Source organism: Enhydra lutris, unplaced genomic scaffold (assembly GCF_002288905.1).
Source record: "Enhydra lutris kenyoni isolate GAN:26980312 unplaced genomic scaffold, ASM228890v2 scaffoldscaffold94, whole genome shotgun sequence".
In the NCBI taxonomy this organism is placed as follows: Eukaryota; Metazoa; Chordata; class Mammalia; order Carnivora; family Mustelidae; genus Enhydra; species Enhydra lutris.
Genome location: NW_019154178.1, coordinates 2,107,080 through 2,128,205, shown reverse-complemented (window position 1 = coordinate 2,128,205; position 21,126 = coordinate 2,107,080). Strand labels below are relative to the sequence as shown.

Genomic DNA, 21,126 nt, shown 5'->3' with positions numbered 1-21,126 from the left:
AGCTCCCCGGCGTCGCGACCAAGCTGACGTGCCGCCCGAACCTCTGTGGCCTGGTTTGCGGTTCTTTCTTTCCAGGGCAGATGGGGTGGACAGTGGAGTCTGGCCACAGGTAGGAGTGAGTCGGTGCAGACTGAGCTGGGGAGCCGGGTGAAAGCACAAACCCGATCAGGTCACACCCGGACGTGCTCCGCACAAAGCTCCTGACACCCACACGGGCACGAGGCAGGCAGTGCGTGGTTACGGATGTCCACCCGGTGGCCAGCGACAGGGATTCTGTAGGAGAGAAGATGGGCTAGGACAGATGCGTGTGTGCACACACAGGACCCCTCGGTTTGGACCTGAGCCGCTGCACATGAAAGCCGCAGAAGTAGGGGAGCTGGAAAAGAGAGACGCCAGGGTCGCCCTGGGGAAGCCCCGGGAGGGGGCGGGGGGGGGGACCCATGGTCCTGACGTCTCAGAGGCATGCAGGGGCTGCGCCTGACCAAGCTGCAGATGTGTTTGCCCATTTCTGGACTGAGCCTGCACCAGTAACAGGCAGGAGGAAGGGCCACATGCCAGGTCTCTAGGGTGGGATGGAGAAGGGCAGGCTTGCCCCCACCCCGCCCCCACTGGGCAGGCTGGCTGTCACTTTTGAGGTCTGCCCTGTCCTTGACTGGGTTCCTGGTGCCTTTCTTGTAGGTCTGGTCTCTACCTCTGTATTGCTGGGCCACAAAGACACGCAGCCGACCCAGGAGCAGGTAGAAGGACGAATGCGTTCTGCGGAGGTTAAGCTCATGGGTGATGAAGTCCGGCCATCTTGCTGGTCTCTGTATTTCTGTGATAGAGCCTTTTCACGTTTGTGCAAACCTCAAGTACGGCCTTGAAAGTTTGTTTTCTGGGGCGCCTGGGTGGCTCAGGCAGTTAAGCATCTGCCTTTGGCTTGGGTCAAGAGTCCGGGGTCCCAGGATCAAGTCCCGCGGGGGCTCCCTGCTCAGCAGGGAAACTGCTTCTCTCTCTGCCTCTGCCTGCTACCCCCCCTGCTTGTGCTCACTCTTGTTCTTACAAATAAATAAATAAAATCTAAAAAAAAAAAGAAGAAGAAGAAGAAGAAAGAAAAAGAAAGTTTTTTTTTCTTTCGGTCCTTTGGCTACTGTCTCTCTGGGGGTCTTTTTCTGTCTGTTTCTCTTGAGGAGCCTTCCCCTTCTACATTACATCCCTCAAGAGCAGTCTTGGCCCTCAGGCTCAGTTTCGGTACCCCCCCCGCCCTGCCCCCCAATATTGCCTTCTTTAAAGTTTGCCTCAGGTGGGCCGCGGCTTGCTTTCTTGGGCGAGCAGGCGGACAAGTCTGGGGGCACAGCAAGGCCTGTGGGGCCCCTCGGGGGGTGGAGGCCTCTCCTCTTCCGAGTGGAGTAGAGGGAAGGACGTCGGTGAGGCTCTGAAACCCATGGCCAAGGGCCCTTGGAGTCCCACCCGGCCGGGCAGGGGAGGAACCTGGGGATATCTAGGTGGAGAGCCCAACAGTGAGGACAGCAACCAGACACCCTGGGGGAGGAGGAGGGGCTGGAGTCTACCTCTGTCCGCCCGCTGTGCCCTACCGTCGGGCGGGTAGAACGACACAGGGACCTATTTACTAGGTGGCTCAGTCAGGGCTGGGGGGGGCTTGGGAACGGGGTGCGGGGGCAGGGACAGTGGAATGCACCCCACAGAGCTCGTGCGGCCCCCTCCTTCCAGAGAAGCAGGCCCCCGTGTTCTCTCCCAGTCTGGATTCCTTGCGCCCCTCTGGGGGGGGGCTTTGCCCCCACCTGCTCTGGTCCTCAACTCCTGGGAACTGGGGGGGGTCTGTCTCCCTGTCTCTGTCACTCGTTGTCCTCGGGTCTCCGTCTCTCCAAGCTCACCCCAACCCCCCCCTTGGGAATTCACTGACTTCTCCCGGAGCCCCTCCTTGCTCTTCCCAGAATAACACGGAGGAAAGTGTCCCACACCCTGGGCCCCTCCTCCAGGGCTGTGGGCCCCTCTGCCGGTGTCAGATAATTGCTGGTGTGCCGCTCTGAGAAGCCCGAGTGGATCCCAACGAAGGAGAGAGGGAGAGAAATAAATAATAATTTGCTTCCATTCAGCGTATATAGGTTACTTGATTTGCATATATGCTAATAATGCTATAATTACCCTGCTGTTCTGGTCTATGATCAAGTTCTATAAATACACGGACAGCAGAGTGAGGCCTAGCAGCACCACGCCAAATTATAAGTGTGTGTCTGTGTGCATTTACGTGTCCCCTAAATCCACGAACCTCTCTTTGTTACCACAGGGCCCTCCGAGGCCCCAGCTCGCTGCTCTTCGCTACCCCTCCTGTGTTCGGAGACAGCTCCGGGGGAGGAGGAAAGACGAAAGACGGGCCTGAAGGAGAAAATATTCCGGGTTATAGGTGATTTTTTTTGTATTGATATGATCATGAATAAATGACTACTGGTTTTCGGAGGAGCAGAGATTTCCCCCAAATCCTTGAATTTGTACTGTCTGAAGGCCCTTGCCTCCTATAGGCCTGTACTTGGGGTGCAGGTAAGCCGCAGGAAGAGCCCACCCGCCTGTGCGGGGCTGCTGAGATGTTTGCCAGCGGAGGGTAAGGGGTCCCTTTCCCCAAAGCCACCCCTGCACCTCGGCCCCCTCCTCACCTGCTCCCCACTCTCAGGACGTCAGGGGGAGAGGCTCCCGGAGCTCAAGCCCGCCCCATGCAGATGTTTGGGGGATTGGTGGCAGAGGGGGGAGGAGGCCTGGATCCACAGCTGTCTGCTTTTAATTATAATTATCCCCTTTCGCTTCCTTTCTGGCTAATGAGGGGGGGATTAGGTTTTTTTTTTTTTTTTGCTCCCTTTTCTCCCCCCTTTCCCTGGAGTTGAGGGGTGGGGTGAGTTCAGGGTCCTCCTCCCCTTCCTCCCCAGGCCCTGGTTACTGGGAGAAAGGCAGACTCGGGAGAGTGGGGACAGTGTGAAGAGATTTGCAGGAACAAAGGGAGGACAGGTTTGGATTGCTGGACACGTCCCAGAGCTGGAGAGACCCCCTCCATCCCACCGGCAGCCCCCAGCCCCCAGACAAGGAGCTCAATGTCTTCCAGCCGGTGAGAAAGGAGCTAAAGGGAGCCCAGGCCTGGGGGGGTGGTGGGGGCACAAAATTAGTCTCAAAGGATCTTTATTTCTGAGCTAGTGAAGCAGATTAATCAAGGGGAGAGCAAAATGATCATAATGGGAGCAATGAGGGGAGGGGACTGAGGCCGGAGTGGGGCGCAGTCTGGCCATCCCCCACCTCCCCCCAGTCTCCCTACTCCGGGTGCGGAAGGAAGAGCCAGGCCTGCAGACCCTGACCTAAGCCCTCAGAGTCCCCCTTTCAAAGCTGAGGGACGCCGCCCGGAAGGTGGCTGCGAAGGCACCAGGGAGAGGAGAGAGCCCCCCGCCCCAGCCGAGGGAGGGGAGGTAATGGGAAGAGGGACACTGAAAGCCATGGGGGAGGGGGAGAGAGGGAGCCGGCAGGGACTCAAGTGGCCTCCAGGTCTGTGGGACAAAAGTTGGAGGGAGATTTGTGTATGAGAGAGGAGGGGAGGGGGCCTTGGGGAAGGGGGGGCTTTGACAATGAACTTGAGACAAACTTCATTAGCATGCAGGCCCGCTGTCTGTCACGTCGAGCTCAGACAGAGTTCCCAGGCTGGCCAGGAAGAGTGGGAGGGAGGGGAGGGAGGGGTGGGGTGGGGGTGATGGAGGGGACCGGCCATTGTGCCATCCCGGGCCCCAGCGACGAGCAAATATCAGGATCCCAGCCCTGGAAACCAGCCCCCAAATAGCTCTCCCTCCTCTGAGAACAAGATAATTTATCTCCCACTTTGAATCCATGGTCCCACCCCTCCTGTCTCCTGTCTGGACTTCCCAGCGCTGCCCTTCCGTCCCCACGGTGGGCACACAGTGTCTCCCAAGTGTCACTCTCTCCTTCACAACTTGGATATGGATGTGTGATTTCTCCAGAGCTGACAGGGCCTGGGGCTGGGGGAGGCTTGGGATGGGGGCCCGGGGACACCCTGAAACGGCAAAGTGTCCTCGCCTGTCACTCCTTCTCCACTCCGCTCCCCACTCTGGACGGGTCATCTAGCCATGCTCTCAAGTTCAAAGGTCAGCTGGACCGGGCAGGAGCCTGGGGACTGTGCGTGTCTGTCACACTCTTTCTCCCTTTCTCGGGCTTACTTGGGGGATTTGGGTGGCCTGGAGGAACAATGGCTTTCTTGAGCCCCTTCTTCCTGCCTCAGGTTGGAGAAGGCAGTAGGAGGAGGTGGGGAACAGCGGAGATGACAAAGACCCCTTCCCACACAGGCCTCGGAGAGGGAAGGGAGGGGACTTTCTCCACGCTGTCATTTTGGTGGTCGTGGTGTCTCCAGACAGGGGCAGCACCCCCTCTTTGCAGCCTTCCAGGGAGAGCAGCCAGAGAGAGAGAGAGAGAGGGAGGGAGGGGGGCGAGGAGAATTCCTGAATGGACAGACAGATGCTACGTCACCATCACCGGGGCTGCGTCCCCCCCCCCAGCCAGAGGAGGCAGGAGCCGGAGCGAGGCAGTCCAGCGGCTGGGGCCACCGAGCCTGCTCTCCTCCTCACAGAAGCCGGGTGAGTGGCCATTCCGGAGGACTCTTGCTCCCTCAGACCGCTGGGCTGGGGTGGGATGGGATCCCCTAGAATCAGTCCAGGGCATCCTACTTTGCCCACCAGCTAATGGAGGAGAGGCAGGCACAAAAATCGCAGAAAGGAACGGCAGATGAAAGACGGAGGGGGCGACCCACAGGGGTGGGGCGTGTGTGTGGAGGAGTCGTTGGCAGAGGGGGGTCCCCGCTCCTGCTTCCGGGGCGCCCAGGGCGGTGAGCTGAGGCAGCAGCCCTGCCTTGCTACCAGAGCCCCTCCGGGTCCCCTCCTTCCCTGCCGGCCGCGGGATGCGGCTCACCAAGTTTGTCAATGGGATTGGGAGGCTTTAGGGTCACGGCGCTCCTGATCCTGTTAACCGGCCCCTCCCTCTCTCCACCAGAGGGCCAACATCTTAATGCTCCTACCAGTTGTGGGGGGGCAGGAAGGGAGACTGGTGGGGATGGGAGCGAGGAAAAAGACAGTCCTGGGTCTGGACTCCTGACCTCGTTCCTTTCGTGGCTTTAGTCCTCTCTGCCCTGGGGACTTCCGCTCTTGGGGGAGGACAAGGTCGAAGGAGCTGGGTCCTGGGGCTGGGGGCAGGGAGGGAGCCACAGTCCCAAACAGGTGGGGACCAGAATTAGGAGGAAACCCAAAAGCATGTTACAGAATTTAGATCACTCTAATTCTCCTTCCCTCCTTTTCGCATGAGCTGGCCGGTGGGAACAGGGCTCGGGGGAGCTAAAAGCCCAGTGGGGTATCAGGGTCAGATGCTCAGGTCCCAGAAGGGGCAGGAGCCCCTCTGCAGCTTTTGCCAGCCCCACTGGATGCTGGTTCTTATTTCTTGCTTTTCGGGAAGGGCCAGGGGATATGGAGAGAAGGCACAATTGCTGTCCCCACCCACACGGTGGGGTGGTTCTGGGAGACCGGCTGGACTCCTGTGGGCCAGTGGGGGTTGGAGGCCGCAGAGTGTTTCTGGTCCTCCGAGCCAGGTTTCTGGGAAAAGCTGAGGCTACTAGTCACTGAACAGGCTCCGTGCCTCCCTCCCGGGGCGAGGTCCTTGTCACCGTGCCCCCCACCCGCTGCGCGGCATGGTGTGTGGGGGGTTGCGGGGCAGGGCTTAGCGGGGAGAGGCATTGCTGCTGCGGGGACCCCACGCCTTTCTGATGGAGAGGAAAGGAGCCGAGCCCCCAGCTGTGTTTGCGCCCATTTTCTAGCCAGTCTTCAAGTTTCAGGGGTCGGCCCCGCTTTGGGGTGAGGACCTTTTCAGACGGAGACATCTGCTTAGGAACGGAGGGGACGGCGGAGCTGAGGCTGGGAGGCGAGTGGGCATTCGTGTCCGGGAGACATGGGGCGGGGCGGGCAAAGCGCTCCGGCAGGAGATGGAGCTGGGATGGAAGGCTCGTCCCGCTCCCAGCCCTGCCTAGTGATGGTTTTCCCTGCGTGAAGGCTGGTGGTCTTCCCGGTTTAAAGAAGGTGGAGTAGTTGTGGAGCGAGATTGAGGGAGAAGGACTCATCAACTTACCCCAACACACACACACACGCACACGCACACGCGCACACACACGCACACGCACATGCGCACACACACGCGCGCGCACACACACACACGCACACGCACACACACACGCGAATATGCCTCTAGAATGTCAGAAGCTGGGTCACCCACGTCATGCCCCTAAATCAAAATTCAGCCTGAAAGCAAAATCCCGGAAAGGTGAAACTGTAAAATATTGAGAGAAGGTTCCATACCCAAGAGTAACATGTAAAATGCTGCTTTGTATTTTCACCTTTTGTGCACGTGAGACTGAGAAGGAGAGGACGGGGGCTCTGGCAGCTCCAGGATGGAAGGGCCAGAAAGCTGAGACGAGCAAGGCTGGCGGTGTCTTCAGGGCCCAAGGACTCTACAGACACGCCGCCCTTAGCTCTTGACAGACAAACAGGTCTCAGTGCCCCCGGATCCCTCATCCTGCTCCAGGCAGCCCGGAGCTGTGAGGACAGAATGCCCGTGGGGTAAGGGACTGCTGCCCCAGGTTCAAGTCCGAAGGGCCAGGGGCCTCTGCTTCAGCAGGAGGAGGAGCAGGCTGCGAGCGGGGTGGGTGGGTGCCATCCGGGCAGTGTGCAGGCAGTGTGGGGCCGCGGGGACCCTGCCTTCCCTCACCTCTGGGCTGCCGGCTGCTCTCCTCTCCACCACCCCCACCATCGCTGGTGCTGTCTGGAGTTCCGGCGAGAGAAGAGGGCAGCCTGGCCAGCGGAGGAGGGAAGGACCGAGGAGGGCGGCAGGGAGAGGGGGATGCGAGGGAGCGTGGGGGAGAACAGGAGCCACTCTAACCTTCACGTTCTCCTCCTTGACAGGGCCGGGCCTCCGAGATACAGCAGCCCCGAGTCCTGGGTGGTCACCTTGGCTTTTAGGGTATTTATTTTCTTATTTGTTTGCTTTGATGGTGGGGGTGGGGTGGGCTGGCCCTACACCCCCCACTTCCCCTCCTTGTTCTCCTGGTCCCCCCCCTTCTAGCTTTCGGGCCCTGACTGTGCTCCCCTCTGAGGGTTCTAAGACCTGTGGCATCACCGATGGTGGGAACCAAAGACACTCCCCCACCACACCCAGCTCTGGGAGATGGAGGAGAGGCCCTGGGGACCCGGGGGACTCTTCCTCTTCTCTCAAAGGTTCCTGAGGCCTGGACAGGCAGGGGTGGGGGGGACCCAGGAGGAGGCCGGTGGTTGCAGGGCGGGGTGGGGATATGGGTCCCGGGGCGAGGCAGAGGTGAGAAAGGAGGGCAGCATGGGTTTCGGGGCCCGCAGTCGGAGGCTGTGGCCAGGAGTGCCAGTACAAGGGGTGGCATTTGTCTCTGCACCTAGGTTTGTGTCTGCACACACGTGTACACAAACAGCACCCTGGCACCCCCATGCTTTTGCCCCGCAAGGAAACCCCTTGCTGAGGGCCAGGCCCTCTAGCGTGTCCCTCCCCTCCCTTCCCCTCCCTGGCTCCAGAGGGCTCTGAGACACACGCTCAGCTCAGCTTCTGGGTCTAAGCACGGGGAGCAGCCAGGAAGGCATTTCGACAGGAGAAAACCAGGCTCCTGGGGAGGGAAGCGTGGCATCCCCAGGGACAAAGTCTTCCCAGTCGTCCCCACGCCCTCTAACCTCCTCTGTCCCTATAGAGATAGACAGATTTGTTTTCATGGCTTCAGCACTTTTTTTTTTTTTTTTGCCAATTCCTGCTTTTATGTGTCACTACTCCACAGACAATGCAAATATTCTGTAGCAAAAGAATAATGTGTGATAATGTTCATAACAACGGGGCACCCAGAAGGCAGAAATAATACCTGAACCCAGCCTCCTCCGAAGGCAGCTTTCATGTGTATCTTCCAGGCGAATTAATCTGATCTTTGAAACAAAGAAAAAAAATATGCTTTTAACATAATGACCTGAATGGTTCCAGAGAGTGGCCTAATGCCAAAATTTTTGGACCCAAATTACAAAAATATTTTGGACCCAAATGATAAAAACCTGCCCCAAAGCTGCATCCAGAAAGCGCAATTAGGGCCTTGTTTTTCCACACTTGGGCCTGTTCAAGCGCGGACAATGGGTGCGCATCAGGCCCGCAGGGATGGGGGTGGGGACAGGCACGGGCAGGGAAGGCGGGCTGAAGCCAAAGGAGACACTTGCACACTCTGATCGATACCGGGGACTTGGGGGGCTCTCCCCTCAGCACCCCAGAATTTCCCTGGAAGGACTCGGGGTTCTGCAGGCCACAGCTACTGTACACCAACCTCGGTCGAGAGTGCTGGGGGCTCCAGCGGAGGCCTTCCTGGGAGACTGAGGCTGGCAGGCCCAGCACAAGGGGCACTAAGGCACTCATTTTGCTCCAGTCGGCGGCCTCTCTGAGGCCTGCCGTATCCAATTCCGGAGGGTAGAAGGGTCTCTTGTGGTCAAAGGAACCCCTGAATGAAGTCACTAACACACAACGGCGTCCCTACGCCTCTCCCGTCCCCTCCCACGCAGAGCCCACTTTGTCAATGCCCTCCCTCTTTACCCATCCACACGAGGGCAAACTCAGCCGGGCATGGGCACGCACATACCCTCCTTAACCCAATCTTTCCTGGGCACCCATCAGGTTTTCAGCATAGTATTAGATCCCCCAGACCCGATAGGAATGACTTTGCCCTGGAGGGCCATCTCATTTGCTCCCTTCAACGTGCTGTCCTTTGGGAAACCTGATTGACACGGCCTCATATACAGAGCAAGCCCAGAGGCCCTGGGGAGTCTTCTGGCTCTTCCCGGGCTTGGCTTAGTGCTCCATCCCCATGGGAATGGGGACAGAGGCCCCACTCGCCTCCATCCCTGAGCAGGACCCTGGGAGGTCAGCGTGTCCTGTCTGCCCAGAGAACCAAACCAAAAATGGCTTCATCAGGAATCTGGCCAGAGTTCCAGTGTACACACTCCTCTCCATTTTCCCCTGCGGGGGCCTCCTTACCTTTGGATACCGCCTAGGCCGGGGGAGCTCTGAGGCACCCGTGGCTGTGGCACAAGGCAGAAAATCTAGCTCCTCATCTAGCTACTGGAGGGGAAATTTGGAAACGTACCCTGCTTTCTAGACCCCAGTTTTTGAGAAGGTCCAGCAAGTCTGATTTTGGCCCACGGGGGAGGGGGTGTCTCCCGGGGCAAAGAAGGCTTCGTGTGTCTAACCCCTGCCCCATCCCCTGCAGAAATACAGCAGTGGCTGAAATGGAAGGAAGGTTCTTGGTGGTCCCCCCCCCACCAGTCACTGCACTCCCTTGGGTTGTGTCTCTGTGAAGATGACCTGGGGCCCACTGAGGACAGGGGACTAGGCTGGGACTGGTGACAGGGGAGAGTGGAGGGCACTGGCAAGTGACTCTTCCCACCTTCCCAGGAGCTGGGAGAGGGGAAGGACAGGGGATGGGAGAGAAAGTACCCTTCGGGAGCTTTTAAGGGGTCTTGTAGGGGGCAAATGGGGGAATATTGGTAAGGGAAGTTGGTGGTGTGTGTGGACAAGTGGAGGTCCCACCCAGGATTTCTGGAATGTCTGGAGGGTCTTGGGTTTCCTTTAAAGGGGTATGAAGTCGACGACCTGGAATAATTTGAGGACATTTGTAGGCAGGAAGCTGAAAGGCTGGAGGGCGCTAGGGTTTCTCCAAGGCCTGTAGGGAGGGTGCCTTTAGAGAGCTCATTCAGCAGCCTGCTGGTAGGGTCAGTCTGTCTGTGAGAAGGCTTGAGGAGGATTTCATTTTTCTGCAATGGAACTGAGGCAACAGAGATCCTTGTGTTCCCCCAGTGCTCCGTTCTAAGCCCTGAGCCCGTAGGGGCACCGGGGAGGGCGGGAGGGAAGAAAGTAGGCTGTCGGCACTTTATCTCTTTCTTTCCCCACCGCCGGCTGGTGGCTGGTGTGCTCCCAGTTCTGGGAGGGTAAAGAATTGATGCTGTGGAAGCTTCTAGAAAGCCTTTCCCTTGGGTAGCAATCCTGAGACCCTTTGGAGGCTGACAGAGGAGTGGGGCTGGGGAGCTGTGCCAAGCACAGCCCTGAGAGCGCCCTGAGAGCGCCCTGAGACTGGGGAAGCCAGGCTCCAAACTGCTATTCTGGGGAAACACAGGACTCCAGGCTTTACCCTATTTCAAAGTGTCCCCCACCTCCCAATTGTGTGGTGACTAGTCAGACATTCTCTGTAAGGGGTGTATAAAATGAAAATTGGCCATGGGCTTGCATCTAACCAGGGGGAATAGCATCCAGACGGTGCGGAGAGGTGACCTCCCCCCCACAGTGGATAGAACAGTTGGCCCGCTGGCAGGCCGAGGGGCGCACCTCTGTTGGCACCGCGATGAAGGATCCCAGGGGATAGGAATGGGCTGGGATGAAGCAGACACACGGGCTCTAGGAATCTAAGTCGTAGTATTTTTCAAAAAAGGGGCTGAGAGTAGGGCGGTTGGAGGGACGGGGACTGCTTCCTGGCAGACACTGGGGCTCAGCGAGGGACCCACAGCTCTCTCTCCGGAGAACTCTGCCAGGCAGCTAGAATCCGGACCCGGATTGCGGGGCGGCGCGAGCTGCCGGCCTTGGGACGCTGCATTACTGGACTCGGATTCTCTAGGCTGGATGGGGAGAGCCAGGTCAGGACATTTGCGCCGACAGCGACCCTTCTCCCTCGGACCCCAGCTCTCCAGACGCCGAGATGGAGTGGGGGTGGGGGCGCACGGGACAGGCCTCCGAGGCCGAGTGGAATGTGCGGAGACTGTCAGTGTTAATGCCCGCGGGGTTCCGCCGGCCTCCTCCACCCGGACCCTTGGTGCAGCGAGCAGGTTCTAGAGATGTTCCCGTTTCTGCGCCGCGACTAGGGAGGCCCTGCCTGGTTCGGACCCCGCGTCTCCCGCTAGGAGTCCAGAATCTTTCCCTCACTGTTTTGGGTTGGAAACCAAGAGCGAGGTTCCCGCCGGTCCTAAAAGGTTAGGATCCCAGTACGGAAGGGATCAGAACACGACAAGCACGAAGAACGTCCTGAGGAGAGGAGGCAGGTGGGGGGAGAATCCCATTATCTGATTCTTTTTAATATCTGGGCTCCCCACCCCCATCCTGGCGCAATACCTCGGGACCAAACGGAAAATGTGGGGCCGACGGAGAGTGAGGATGGAGGTGAAAACCACGCATGGCAATGGGGGGAGAGAGCAGGCGGGCTCGGGGTGGGCGAGGCAGCAAGAGGCCGGGGGTCAGCACACGGAGGTTCCTCCCCCACCCCGCTTCTAGGGGGAGGGGCGCCCCAGTTGCGCGCTCCGGCTGGTCCCTGGCAGGGGAGGGGCGGGGCCGGCTGGGAGACGAGGAGGTGACGTCAGACTTGGCGGAACCAATCGGAGGCTGGGCTGGGGAGGGAGCGTGAAAGGATGAATGAAAAGTCCGGAGCCGGAGCGCGCCCGGGCCAGAGCAGCTGCCGCGGCGGAGGCGGGAGCTGGGGAGGCGAGGCCCGCGAGGCCCTGCTCGCCGCGGCTCGGCGGGGGCTGAGATCCGGCGGGCGCCTGCAACCCGGCGCCCGCGGAGCCCTGGCACCCCGGAGCCGGAGCCACAGCTCTCCGCGTCGGGAGCGCGCCGGGAGGACCGCGCGGGAGAGCACGACGGGCGCCCGGGGCTCGCTGTAAGTGGCCTGGCCGGCTCGGGGCAGCAGGTGGGCGAGCGCCGAGGTGTCCAGCGTGCCTGCGCGTCCGCCTCGAGGGGCCGGCCGAGACCCACACCTTCCTCGGGGCTGCGGGGACCTCCGTGACGACTCCCCTTCCCGATCGGAATCCCCGCCAAGCGCCCGGGCCCCTCTCGCCTCGGACCCCCGGCCATTTTCACAGCCTTGGGTGCTTTGTGGACCTCTTTGTACAAAGCCGTTTTTCTGGGGGTCCCGCGGGGCCTGGGGTTCGGCTCACCTGCACCGCCTGCCCCATCTCGAGTGTGGGGGGGGTCTCCCGGAACCCCTGCCGGGTGGGGTCTTTGCCCTTTCCTTCTCTACCCGAGACGCGCCGGGAGGCCCTGGGGCGCCCGCCCCGCACCGGCTTGCCTCCCTCCCGGTTGCCGGGATTTCCTGTTCCCTCCAGGACGCCGCCGCCGGGGGTTTCCCGCACGATTCGCTGCTCGCCCCCCGGCTTTAGTCAGCGCCCTTGTTCCAGCCCTTCGCGAGCAGGGGGTCCCCGCGGTCCCATGCAGAGGCTTGGGCTGTTGGGCGCGCCCTGCAGCTTCCAGAGGAGGGCGGTGGGGACCCCGTGGGGCCGCGGAGGCCTCTGCCGCGGTCCCTGCGGTCGTCCCGGTTGGTGCGAAAAGCCCGCGAGTCCCTCTTCCTGCGGAAGGACCCGCGGAACTCCCGCTTCTGGCTCGGATGCGAGCGGGAAACCAGGCGCTCGAAGCTCCTGGGGCCCGGGGGCGTGCCCTGGACCTCGACGCCTTCGCGTCCTTCCCACGCCCTTTTCGGTCTCCGTGGTTGTCTGTGTCCTGTACTCGGGGTCCCTTTCGGTCTTGGACTCCGTTTCTCTCTCTGCCCCCACCTCCACCCCTGTCCCCTCTCCCACCTCTACCGCGCGGCTGGGGGTGGCGGTGGCGGCCGGGAGGCTGCGTGGAAGAGGCGGCGGCAGCAGCCAGGAGGCGGGGTTGGTTGTTATCTTTGGTTATCTAGCTGTATGAGTGGTGTGGAGTCTTCATAAAGCTAGATAACCGAAAGTAAAAATAACCCCATACACTGCGCAGAGGGCCCCGGGAAAGCTGGCCGCATGGCGGGCGGGGGAGGCCTACACAAGGGGCTGGAGGCGCGAGGACCCCTGGGCCGCGCGGGCGAGAGGAGACGCCGGTGGCCCGCGGGCCTCAAGACCGAACCCCAACCCGGGTCCGCGCAGGTAGGAGGCGCCGCCGGGGCTCACGTTAGCCCGGTGCTCCCCAAGAGCTGGGACTAGGCAGAAAGGGGCGGGGTGGTTCCTCCCCAGGATGGGGCCTTTTTGGGCAGAATGAGGGGTGGGCCACTGCGCGGGGAGCTGCTCTGAGGCAGAGATCCGTTGACTCTACGTGCAGGGTTCTTTGGGACAGTGTCTAGGGCTCCCGCGCAGGCGTCTCCCGTGGGCGCTGGTGAACAACTTCCCGCAGGCTATGCCCAGCTCTTGCTGGGGTGGGAGGTTTGGGGGGGAACCCCTCCCCCAGACCTCCTTTTCAGGAGAAAAGGAAAGAGCAAAGACCCCCCCACCTATGGTTTTTGCTTTCATCCGCTCCCTGAAGCCTTGTAGGTCTACCCCCCTGGGCTGGGAGCTGGGACTGGCGGAGCGGAGGAGCGGAGGCCTGTGGGGGTAGACCTGGGGTAGACGGGGCGAGGGGGGCGGAGAAGCTGGATTCTGGGGAACGGGCCTGCGGAGTGTTTCTCAGCTCCCTTGTTCCTTATTCTTTACTCTTTCTGGCCCAGGACCTGAGTGTGATATCTTGAAAAGCTTCTCATGCCAGCTTTGTCTTCACTGACCACCTGGGTTGAGTTGGGGTCTTACCTGCCTATCCCACCCTCACGCTCTTAGAAATCACCTCCAAGAGCAAATGGCCTCAAGGAGCTCAAACACAAAGGAATCTGTAGCTTAGTATTTATGCTGCCCAGAGAAAGCAAAGAATTAAGAGAGATTAATCAGGGCCTTTTCTGAAAGAACCCATTTATCTGGTCTGACCTAAATATTTTAAGCAAGTGTTTCAGGGCAGTGGAGAGGAGGATGAGGACGGTCTAGAGTTACTTGGTGGGATAGAAGTAAGTATAACAAAGCCAGAAGTAGCCCCCCTGCATTTATGCCCTCTCCCCGCTCCCTCCCCCACCACCTGGGCCTCCAGAGTGCCCGGAGAAAAAGAGGGCAGGACAACTGGGCAAAATGACCTTTCCCAGACCCCAGTTCCCTGCAGCAACTCACCGTTTCCTCCAGGAACTGACTTCTGTAGCGAGGAAGAGATGATGATCCCATGATACATTCTGAGGGAGAAATCCTGGGGACCCCAGACGAAAACAGTCAGGCTTCAGGGAGCCTAGAGCACACACTGTTTCCTCCCTTTAAAGCTTTGGAGGAAGGAGAGATTAGCTGCCTCTCACCTTTTTTTTTCAACTGTTTGGAATTTGGTATTTTTGAAGGGGGGGCAGTGGAGACAGGATTAGGGAGAAAGGGAGCAGGTTTGGGCAGGGACTGAGAATCCCTAACAACAAGCACGTACCTCCCGGTAACAGCTCCGTTGTCGTCTACATGCTGCTTTTTGACCCTCCGACACTGGGAGGTGGTTATGATTAACCCCATATTACAGATGAGGAACTATAGACCTCAGTGCAAAGCTAGGGTCACGGAATAGTTTCAAACCTGGGGGTGGGGGAGGACCAGGGGGTAAGGTGGGAGATGTGGGTGAGGGGTGAGTGAGAAAGAAGGGGGTCGGACATGGGGGTAGGAAGGCCCTGGAGAGATGGGAAGAGAGCCTCAGGCCTGGTAGTGATCCAAGGAGGGGGAGGGAGCGGGGAGGCGGAGGAAGAAGAGGGGAGGAGGGGGAGGAGAAGCTCCAAGAAAGACAGGCTTTTTTTTTTTCTTTTAAGATTTTATTTATTTATTTGACACAGAGAACACAAGCAGGGGGAGCAGGAGAGGGAGAAGCAGGCTCCCCGCTGAGCAGGGAAACCGATGCTGGGCTTGATCCCAGGACCTCATGATCATGACCCCGAGCCAAAGGGAGGTGTTTAACCCACTAAACCACCCAGGCGCCCCTACTTTTTTTTTTTTTTAACTCTTCATGCTGCTGGTTGGAAGTGTGTGTTTGGGATCTGCTGAGACTCCTCTACCTAAGAACTGTTTTAGGGGCAGTGGGTTTATGCTGACACCATGGGGGGGCCCAGGAGCACATCTGATCTCTGGGTCTCCCAAGGAGACCAGTTGGGAGGGAGCGGGTGGGTGGAGGGCACAAAACAAACACCTGCTCTGGGGAGAGGGGGCAGAGGCCAGGAGGCACGCGGTGGGGGAGTGTGGGCTGCCTTCCGTGTCCACATGGCGGCGCGCGTGGGTGCGCGGGCAGGGCTGCCAGGAGAGGGTCGGGAGGCTGTGCTGGGAGCTATCTGTGTCTGCTCAGGAGGCTGAGAACCTGAGGGACCCGGTGTGAGGCTGGGTGTGTGTGTGTGTGATGGGTCCACAGTGGGCAGGAAGCTTGGCTATCGGATCAGGGATGCCCGACCACGCATAAGTACAAATTCACTGAAGGGACCTACACTCTGGATTGGGGAGAGTCTACCAAATGCAGACATCACCGTCTCCCCCAACTTTTATACCAGATGATGCCTCCTCCAGCTGAGCCCACGAGGCACCCTGATGGGATGGGAGTGCAGGGAAGCTGGCTCCAAGGGGCTCGCAAGGGCCTCACCTGTCACCAGTGAGCGACTCTCTGGCTTGGTACCATCACACCTCTGCGTTGACCAGGTGTTAGTTTTGTTCTTCAGATCTTGCGACATCCACCCATTCCTACTGGGAACCAAGTTCTAAGCTGGTTTCTTCGCCCATTGTCCTCCCTCGCCCTCATCCCAGTGGCTTCCTATTGGATTCTGAGTCCAGGAGTTCAAAGGCAATTTTCTCCTAGATATCTGACTCAAATTTTGATTATCACTCACACCCTCACCTTGGGTCAGATTTTCCTCAATGCGGGGCATTGAAAGGTTTCCCCAGGGGCGCCTGGCTGGCCCTGTCGTTAAGCTGTGATCCTGGGGTCCTGGGATGGAGCCTGCCTTGGGCTCCCTGCTCATCGGGAAGCCTGCTTCTCCCTCTCCCACCCCCCTGCTTGTGTTCCCTCTCTTGCTGTGTCTCTCTCTGTCAAATAATAAATAAAGTCTTAAGAAAGAAAGAAAGAGAAAGAAAGGTTTCCCTACTCATAACCATCATCACCGTCAGCAAGCCTGGGGAGGGACAGAAACAGAAAGAGTGTATGTGACTGGAAGGTCTGGGGTTGGGTGTATCACGGACCAGCTGCAACATCTCCAAGCCTTGGCAGGATGTTTATAGAAGGGGGAGAAGAATGTATGCCCTCAGGATTGTTACATGGAGCAAACAAAGAATTCTATGTAAAAGACCTTGTACTATGTTACTATATCCATGGGCAAGGAGTCTACTTCCCTACAGTTTGCAACAACAGTCCGAAGGCTTATGATTGAGCTCAGAATGCAAGAAAGGACAGCTCTTTGGTATGTTCTTGGCTGAGGATTCCAACGCATTTAAACTTGAAGTTCCTTCCTTCTTTTCCAGCTTTGGAGTCCAGGAGGGACTGCTGGGGACCTGGGTAGGCAGTGTCTGGAGGCTGGTGGAAGGAGGAACAACCTGTTCAGGGAAGAGCCTAGAGTCCTTGGGGCAGAAGGGCCATCGTGTTTTCTCTTAACAGATCGTATCACCTCTTGGTAGCGTACTACAATTCGACTTACTTACGTAGATAGAGAAATATGGCAAGGGTAGATAATAATTCCAAGCTTATTCCATTAAGTTTCTAGGATTACTAAAAACAGTTTATCTAGGTAAAGGACCCGTTAGGCAGTGGGTATAATTAACAGACCAAATGGAGACCTGCCTATCAGCCTGCAGACTTTTCATCCGTACTGAGCAGCTTTAAGAAGGGCTGTTTTCTCTCCTCTTGCCTCCCTGCCTCCCACCTCCCTGACTGCCAAGTTCAATGCCCAAGGTTAGCAACCCTCTGGAGAAACACAGCCCCCTCTTCATTCTTCTGGGTCTGGAAGTCCTACTTGAAGTCTGCACTTCCCAAGGCTTGGGATCTGGAATATTCTGATACTTATTTCTTTGCCTTATTCCCACCCTAATGCTCTGGGCACAGATCAACCTTTCCACTTTCCTTCCTTTGTTGTCCAGACCTCAGAGATCTTGGGGAGTTATGTAGGGCACTTTCTCTTCCAGAGGCAGGGTGTGCCCACTTCCCTAGGAAAGAAAATGCATTTAGATTAGTGCTTTAAAATCATTGCAGGGAAAGAGTAGAGGAAACCATGAAAACATTCTCAGGGCTTTGAGGAAAATGAGAAGCAGGGTTATGGAAGGTAAAGGTGTGTGGGTGCATATTTAGATAGGAGAGAGGTGAGAGAAAAGGGGAGTCCTTCCTTGCCACCCAGGCTCTCCCAAGGCTCAGAGTGACACTCCCCTCCTCCTCCTGCCCTAATCCCCCATTAAGGCTGCTCTGAGTTTGTTATGACAGCGGCTGAATTGCTGTTTGCTGTGTCTGCTAATTGGACTGAAGGGTTGGAATCTGGACACTGAAAGGAACCATTGTTGCTGTTTACCTTCTACAACTGCCTCCCTGGGGACCTTCTGGGTGAAGGGGAGCAGCATGCCCTCAGGGTCACTGCACCCATGCCCAGTCTCCACACAAGGGACTGTGGTGGGGAGACAGTTTCTCATTGCCTGATGTCATTGGGATGGTTTGAGCTTCCACAGCACAGAAGAGACAAGCCCAACACCTGAGCCCATCTCCCATCCAAATCTGGCCCGGGTTCGGGGGGGGGGGGGCACCAGGAGTTCCCAGAAGAGAGAAGTTATACGATTCTCCTTCTCTTCCATATTTATTCCCTGCTTCTTTGGCGGCCCTAGCTTTGCCTCTTCCTCCGGTGGGCCAGGGTTAATCCTTGTACTTTGTCTTAGGAGCTTTCTTCCGGGCCAGGGATTCTTGACTAGGTTACACACAGGGGAGCTTTAGAAAAAAATTACTGATGTTTGGGTCTAATTCCTGACTGATGAAATCAGAGTATCTGGGAATGAGGCCTGGGGATCTGCATCATTGGAAAGTTCCCTGGGTTTTTCTAATGTGCAGCTAGGGTTAAGATCCACGGATGCAGGCTTACTCCTCTGCCTGGGTCACATACACACACACACAAGTGCGCGCGCGCGCGCGTGCACCCAGGCACACGCCTGTGCTCGTTCCTACCTTCCCTGCCTTTCCTCTCCAGCAATCCGTAACTGCAATGCTGTTGGGCAGACTGTGTATCTGCACCTGCGTATCTACCTCATCTTTATTACTAAATTCCTTATTACTAAATTCCCTGTGGGAACCATAGAACTTAGGGTGGAACTTAGAGGTCTGAGCCCCATCAACTACCTCGACCTGCCCTTCCCCGAGGGCAGGAACTATGCCCTTCCTGCGGGTTTCCAAACAAGACCCAAATGAAGACTGAGCTAATCTAGGATTCTCATGTCCTTAGGGATGAAGGGGTGCGAGGCTCAGAACTGCGCTGGCTCTTGGGCTCTCCTCTCCCTGAAGTTGTATTGAGGATCTGGATATCTGCAAAGAGGAGAAACTTCCTCCAGGGTTATCTGCCCCTTTACTTAGAAGTTTCCAAATGTTTCTGCTTCTTCTCTTCCCTTTAGCTTCTCACCTGGGGCGGGTGGGTGTCCCCACCCTCCCGCCCTCTTTCTCAGGCGCGAGCCCCAGCTGCATCCAGCACCACGGACAGCTCCCGGGAGGTGAGTCAGCCGCGGCTCGGCCCCCTCGGGGAGGGTGAGCACGGGCCCTTCTAGCTGTCTCTAGATTGTGTAATCTGTGGGAACTGTTTGCAGGCAGCCATGGAGTGTCAGGAAGAGGAGAGGGCTGAGGGCAGTTGTACATTCCATCTTCAGGAAACTCTGTCTGTCCTCCTCGGGGACTCTGGGTGAGGACCGGCTGTCCCAGCAGGAAGGATGAGAGTTAGACTTCAGGAAGGATTTAACCAAAGCCCTTGCGAGATCAGGTAGAGCTAGAATGAGCCTTGGCCCTATGTCCCTCATTGTACAGATTCCCAAGAGAGTAGAGGAGTTAGGACCAAGGTCACTCAGCTGGGGAGGGAAAGTGCCGAGAGGCACCTCTTGAACTCCAGGCTGGCTCTGCACACCGGGTCTGCTAGATCCCGTGGGGCCTCCCTGCCTGAGTTGGGAGGAGGAGGCCTGAGAGGGTTCGCAGGTTGTCCGTGCACGAAAAAGGACAGAATGCGTGTGTGGACATGTGAGGCGTCCACACGAGCCAGCACGAGGTGGAGCCGACTGCTCTCCCATCCGCAGAGGTTGGGGGGGGGGGGAGGCCTCAGACAGAGGCGCAGGGGGAGGCATAGCGAGCTGTGGCTGGCAAGCCCATGGGAGAAAAGGCAAGGGGGCAACCATCTGCCAGGGCACAGAGGCCAGCGAAGGGCCACAAGGCGTCTCCAGAGGCCGGCAAGAGTCACGCAAACTGGAACAGGGCCTGGGAAAGGCCCTTCTGTGTGCCCAGGCCTGCTTCTCCGACACCGGGAGCCCAGAAACAAAGGGGCCATTCTCTCTAGGATGTGATGCCGCCATCTCCGGCTGGCAGTGCCAGGTGGTGGGGGCATCAGGGGGTGTCAATCTATTATCCCCCCCTCGACTCTTAGGTCCTCTGGGGCTGGATGTTGGGGAGGTGGGTGTCCATGCTATGTTGCCATGGCAACCGCCCCAACCCCCACCTTCCTAAGCACAAAGAGAGAACAGTTTTCACCCCCACCCCAGGAGGAACCTGGGTCTGGTCGGGAATCTTCCCTTGGGAATCCTCCTTTCTGAGGCACAAGCCTTGGCGTGCGTGAGCCTCACCCTCTTCTCAGCAGCAGAGCCCCGCCAAGCTGCGCAGGCGCACCCAGACACTCTGGGAAGGTTGTGCGAACAAGCAGGAGTCCCTCGTACTTAACCCTCTCTCCCCTCAAGCTGTCCTGTCCCTCCCCTCCACCCAGGCCATCCTGGGCCTTCTCAGTTCGAGTGACAGTTGTCTTGACCTTCTAGTCCTTCCCAGAAGTGAGGGACACCCTGCTACCCCGAGCGAGCCTCCAGGCTGTGGGAACGGGGGAAGAGGAGGGGGTCATTCCTGCCACCCTCCATCTGCACCCTCCGCCATTACTCATTAGGCATTCTGCCCCCTCCTTCCGCTCGTTAAGCCTGATTTGCATACATTTGCATAATACAACTCATTTACATTCCAGGAGGCTCATGGTAGGAGCCAGGAAAAAGGGGGAGGGGGATGGAGAAGAGAGAAAAGGGGAGAGATTTTGTTTTCATCAAAGTGAGTGTGTGTAGGGGGGAGGTGGCAGGAAGAAGACAGAAATAAAAACTCACACTACTTTCTTTCTTCCCTTCTGCAGTCCCTCCCTGAGCTGGACTCAGATGCCAAAGAGAGATGCCAAGGGGCCGGCTTTTCTGTCCTTTTTTGTCTTGCTTCCTCCGGCCTTGGCTCCCCAGCCTGGCCCCCCACCTTGTTGGGCTCAAGCTTCAGAAAGAGAGAGATGGGGGTAGGAGGCAATGCTGTGGGAACGGAAGCAGAGGGAGCGGGAGGCCGCCATTTTAGGCAGCTGGTGCCCCTAAGACGGCCACCTCGGACAGGTGGATGGACATGGTGGGGGGATGGGGGTGAGGCCACAGGAAGCGCTGGGCTGGCTGACTGGAACGTGGTTGAGTCTACCTGTTCATGGAATTGGGAAGAGAGGATGGGAGAGAGGGAAGGCGGGAGGGATGAGGCATGGGGGCCCCAAAGGAGCGTGAGCCTGGCCTGGGTGCAGGGCTGGTGGAGACCTCCGGTCCCCTTCCAGACCCCAGTGAGCGCCGGTGGTCAGAGGGCCTGGCCGAGGATCTGATGGGCCGTGGGTTAGGTACAGATCCTGGAGGGGTCAGAACCGGGCATCCCCGCAGGAGGAAGGAGAGGGTAAGTGGTGGGTGAGAAGAGGGTTCTAGTCTTCTCTGCCCAGCCCAGGAGGCTGACCCGGATGGACCTCCACGGGCCCTGCTCAGGCTGGACGATCCCTACAGAGCACCTCCTGCTGGCGCCGTCCTGCCCGCTCCCGCGGCCTTCAGCGCTCCTGTTACATCCTTGCTCGTGGCTCTGGCTTCTGCTCCCTCGTCCTCCATCCGGGTTCGCCAGGTCTGCATTCGCGAGTGTGCCCCAGGGTTCCGCGGCCCTGCCAGTGTATCCGGCCAGCCATCGTGGGGTTCTAGACGCTCACCCACTTCACTTGTCTGGCCT

The 21,126-nt window shown here is 58.3% G+C and overlaps 1 protein-coding gene across 1 annotated transcript in view; it reads right to left on the bottom strand.

Moving 5' to 3' along the window:
• LOC111138817 (collagen alpha-1(I) chain-like) overlaps positions 1 to 11,961 on the bottom strand; it is a 31,351-nt gene extending 19,390 nt beyond the window's left edge. The window contains exons 1-2 of the mRNA XM_022490720.1: positions 11,375 to 11,961; positions 610 to 756 (exon numbers count right to left, since the gene is read on the bottom strand). Of these exons, the coding sequence (XP_022346428.1) occupies positions 610 to 756; positions 11,375 to 11,961 (734 nt within the window). The remainder of the gene's footprint in view (positions 1 to 609; positions 757 to 11,374) is intronic.
• Between the last annotated feature and the right edge of the window lie 9,165 nt (positions 11,962 to 21,126).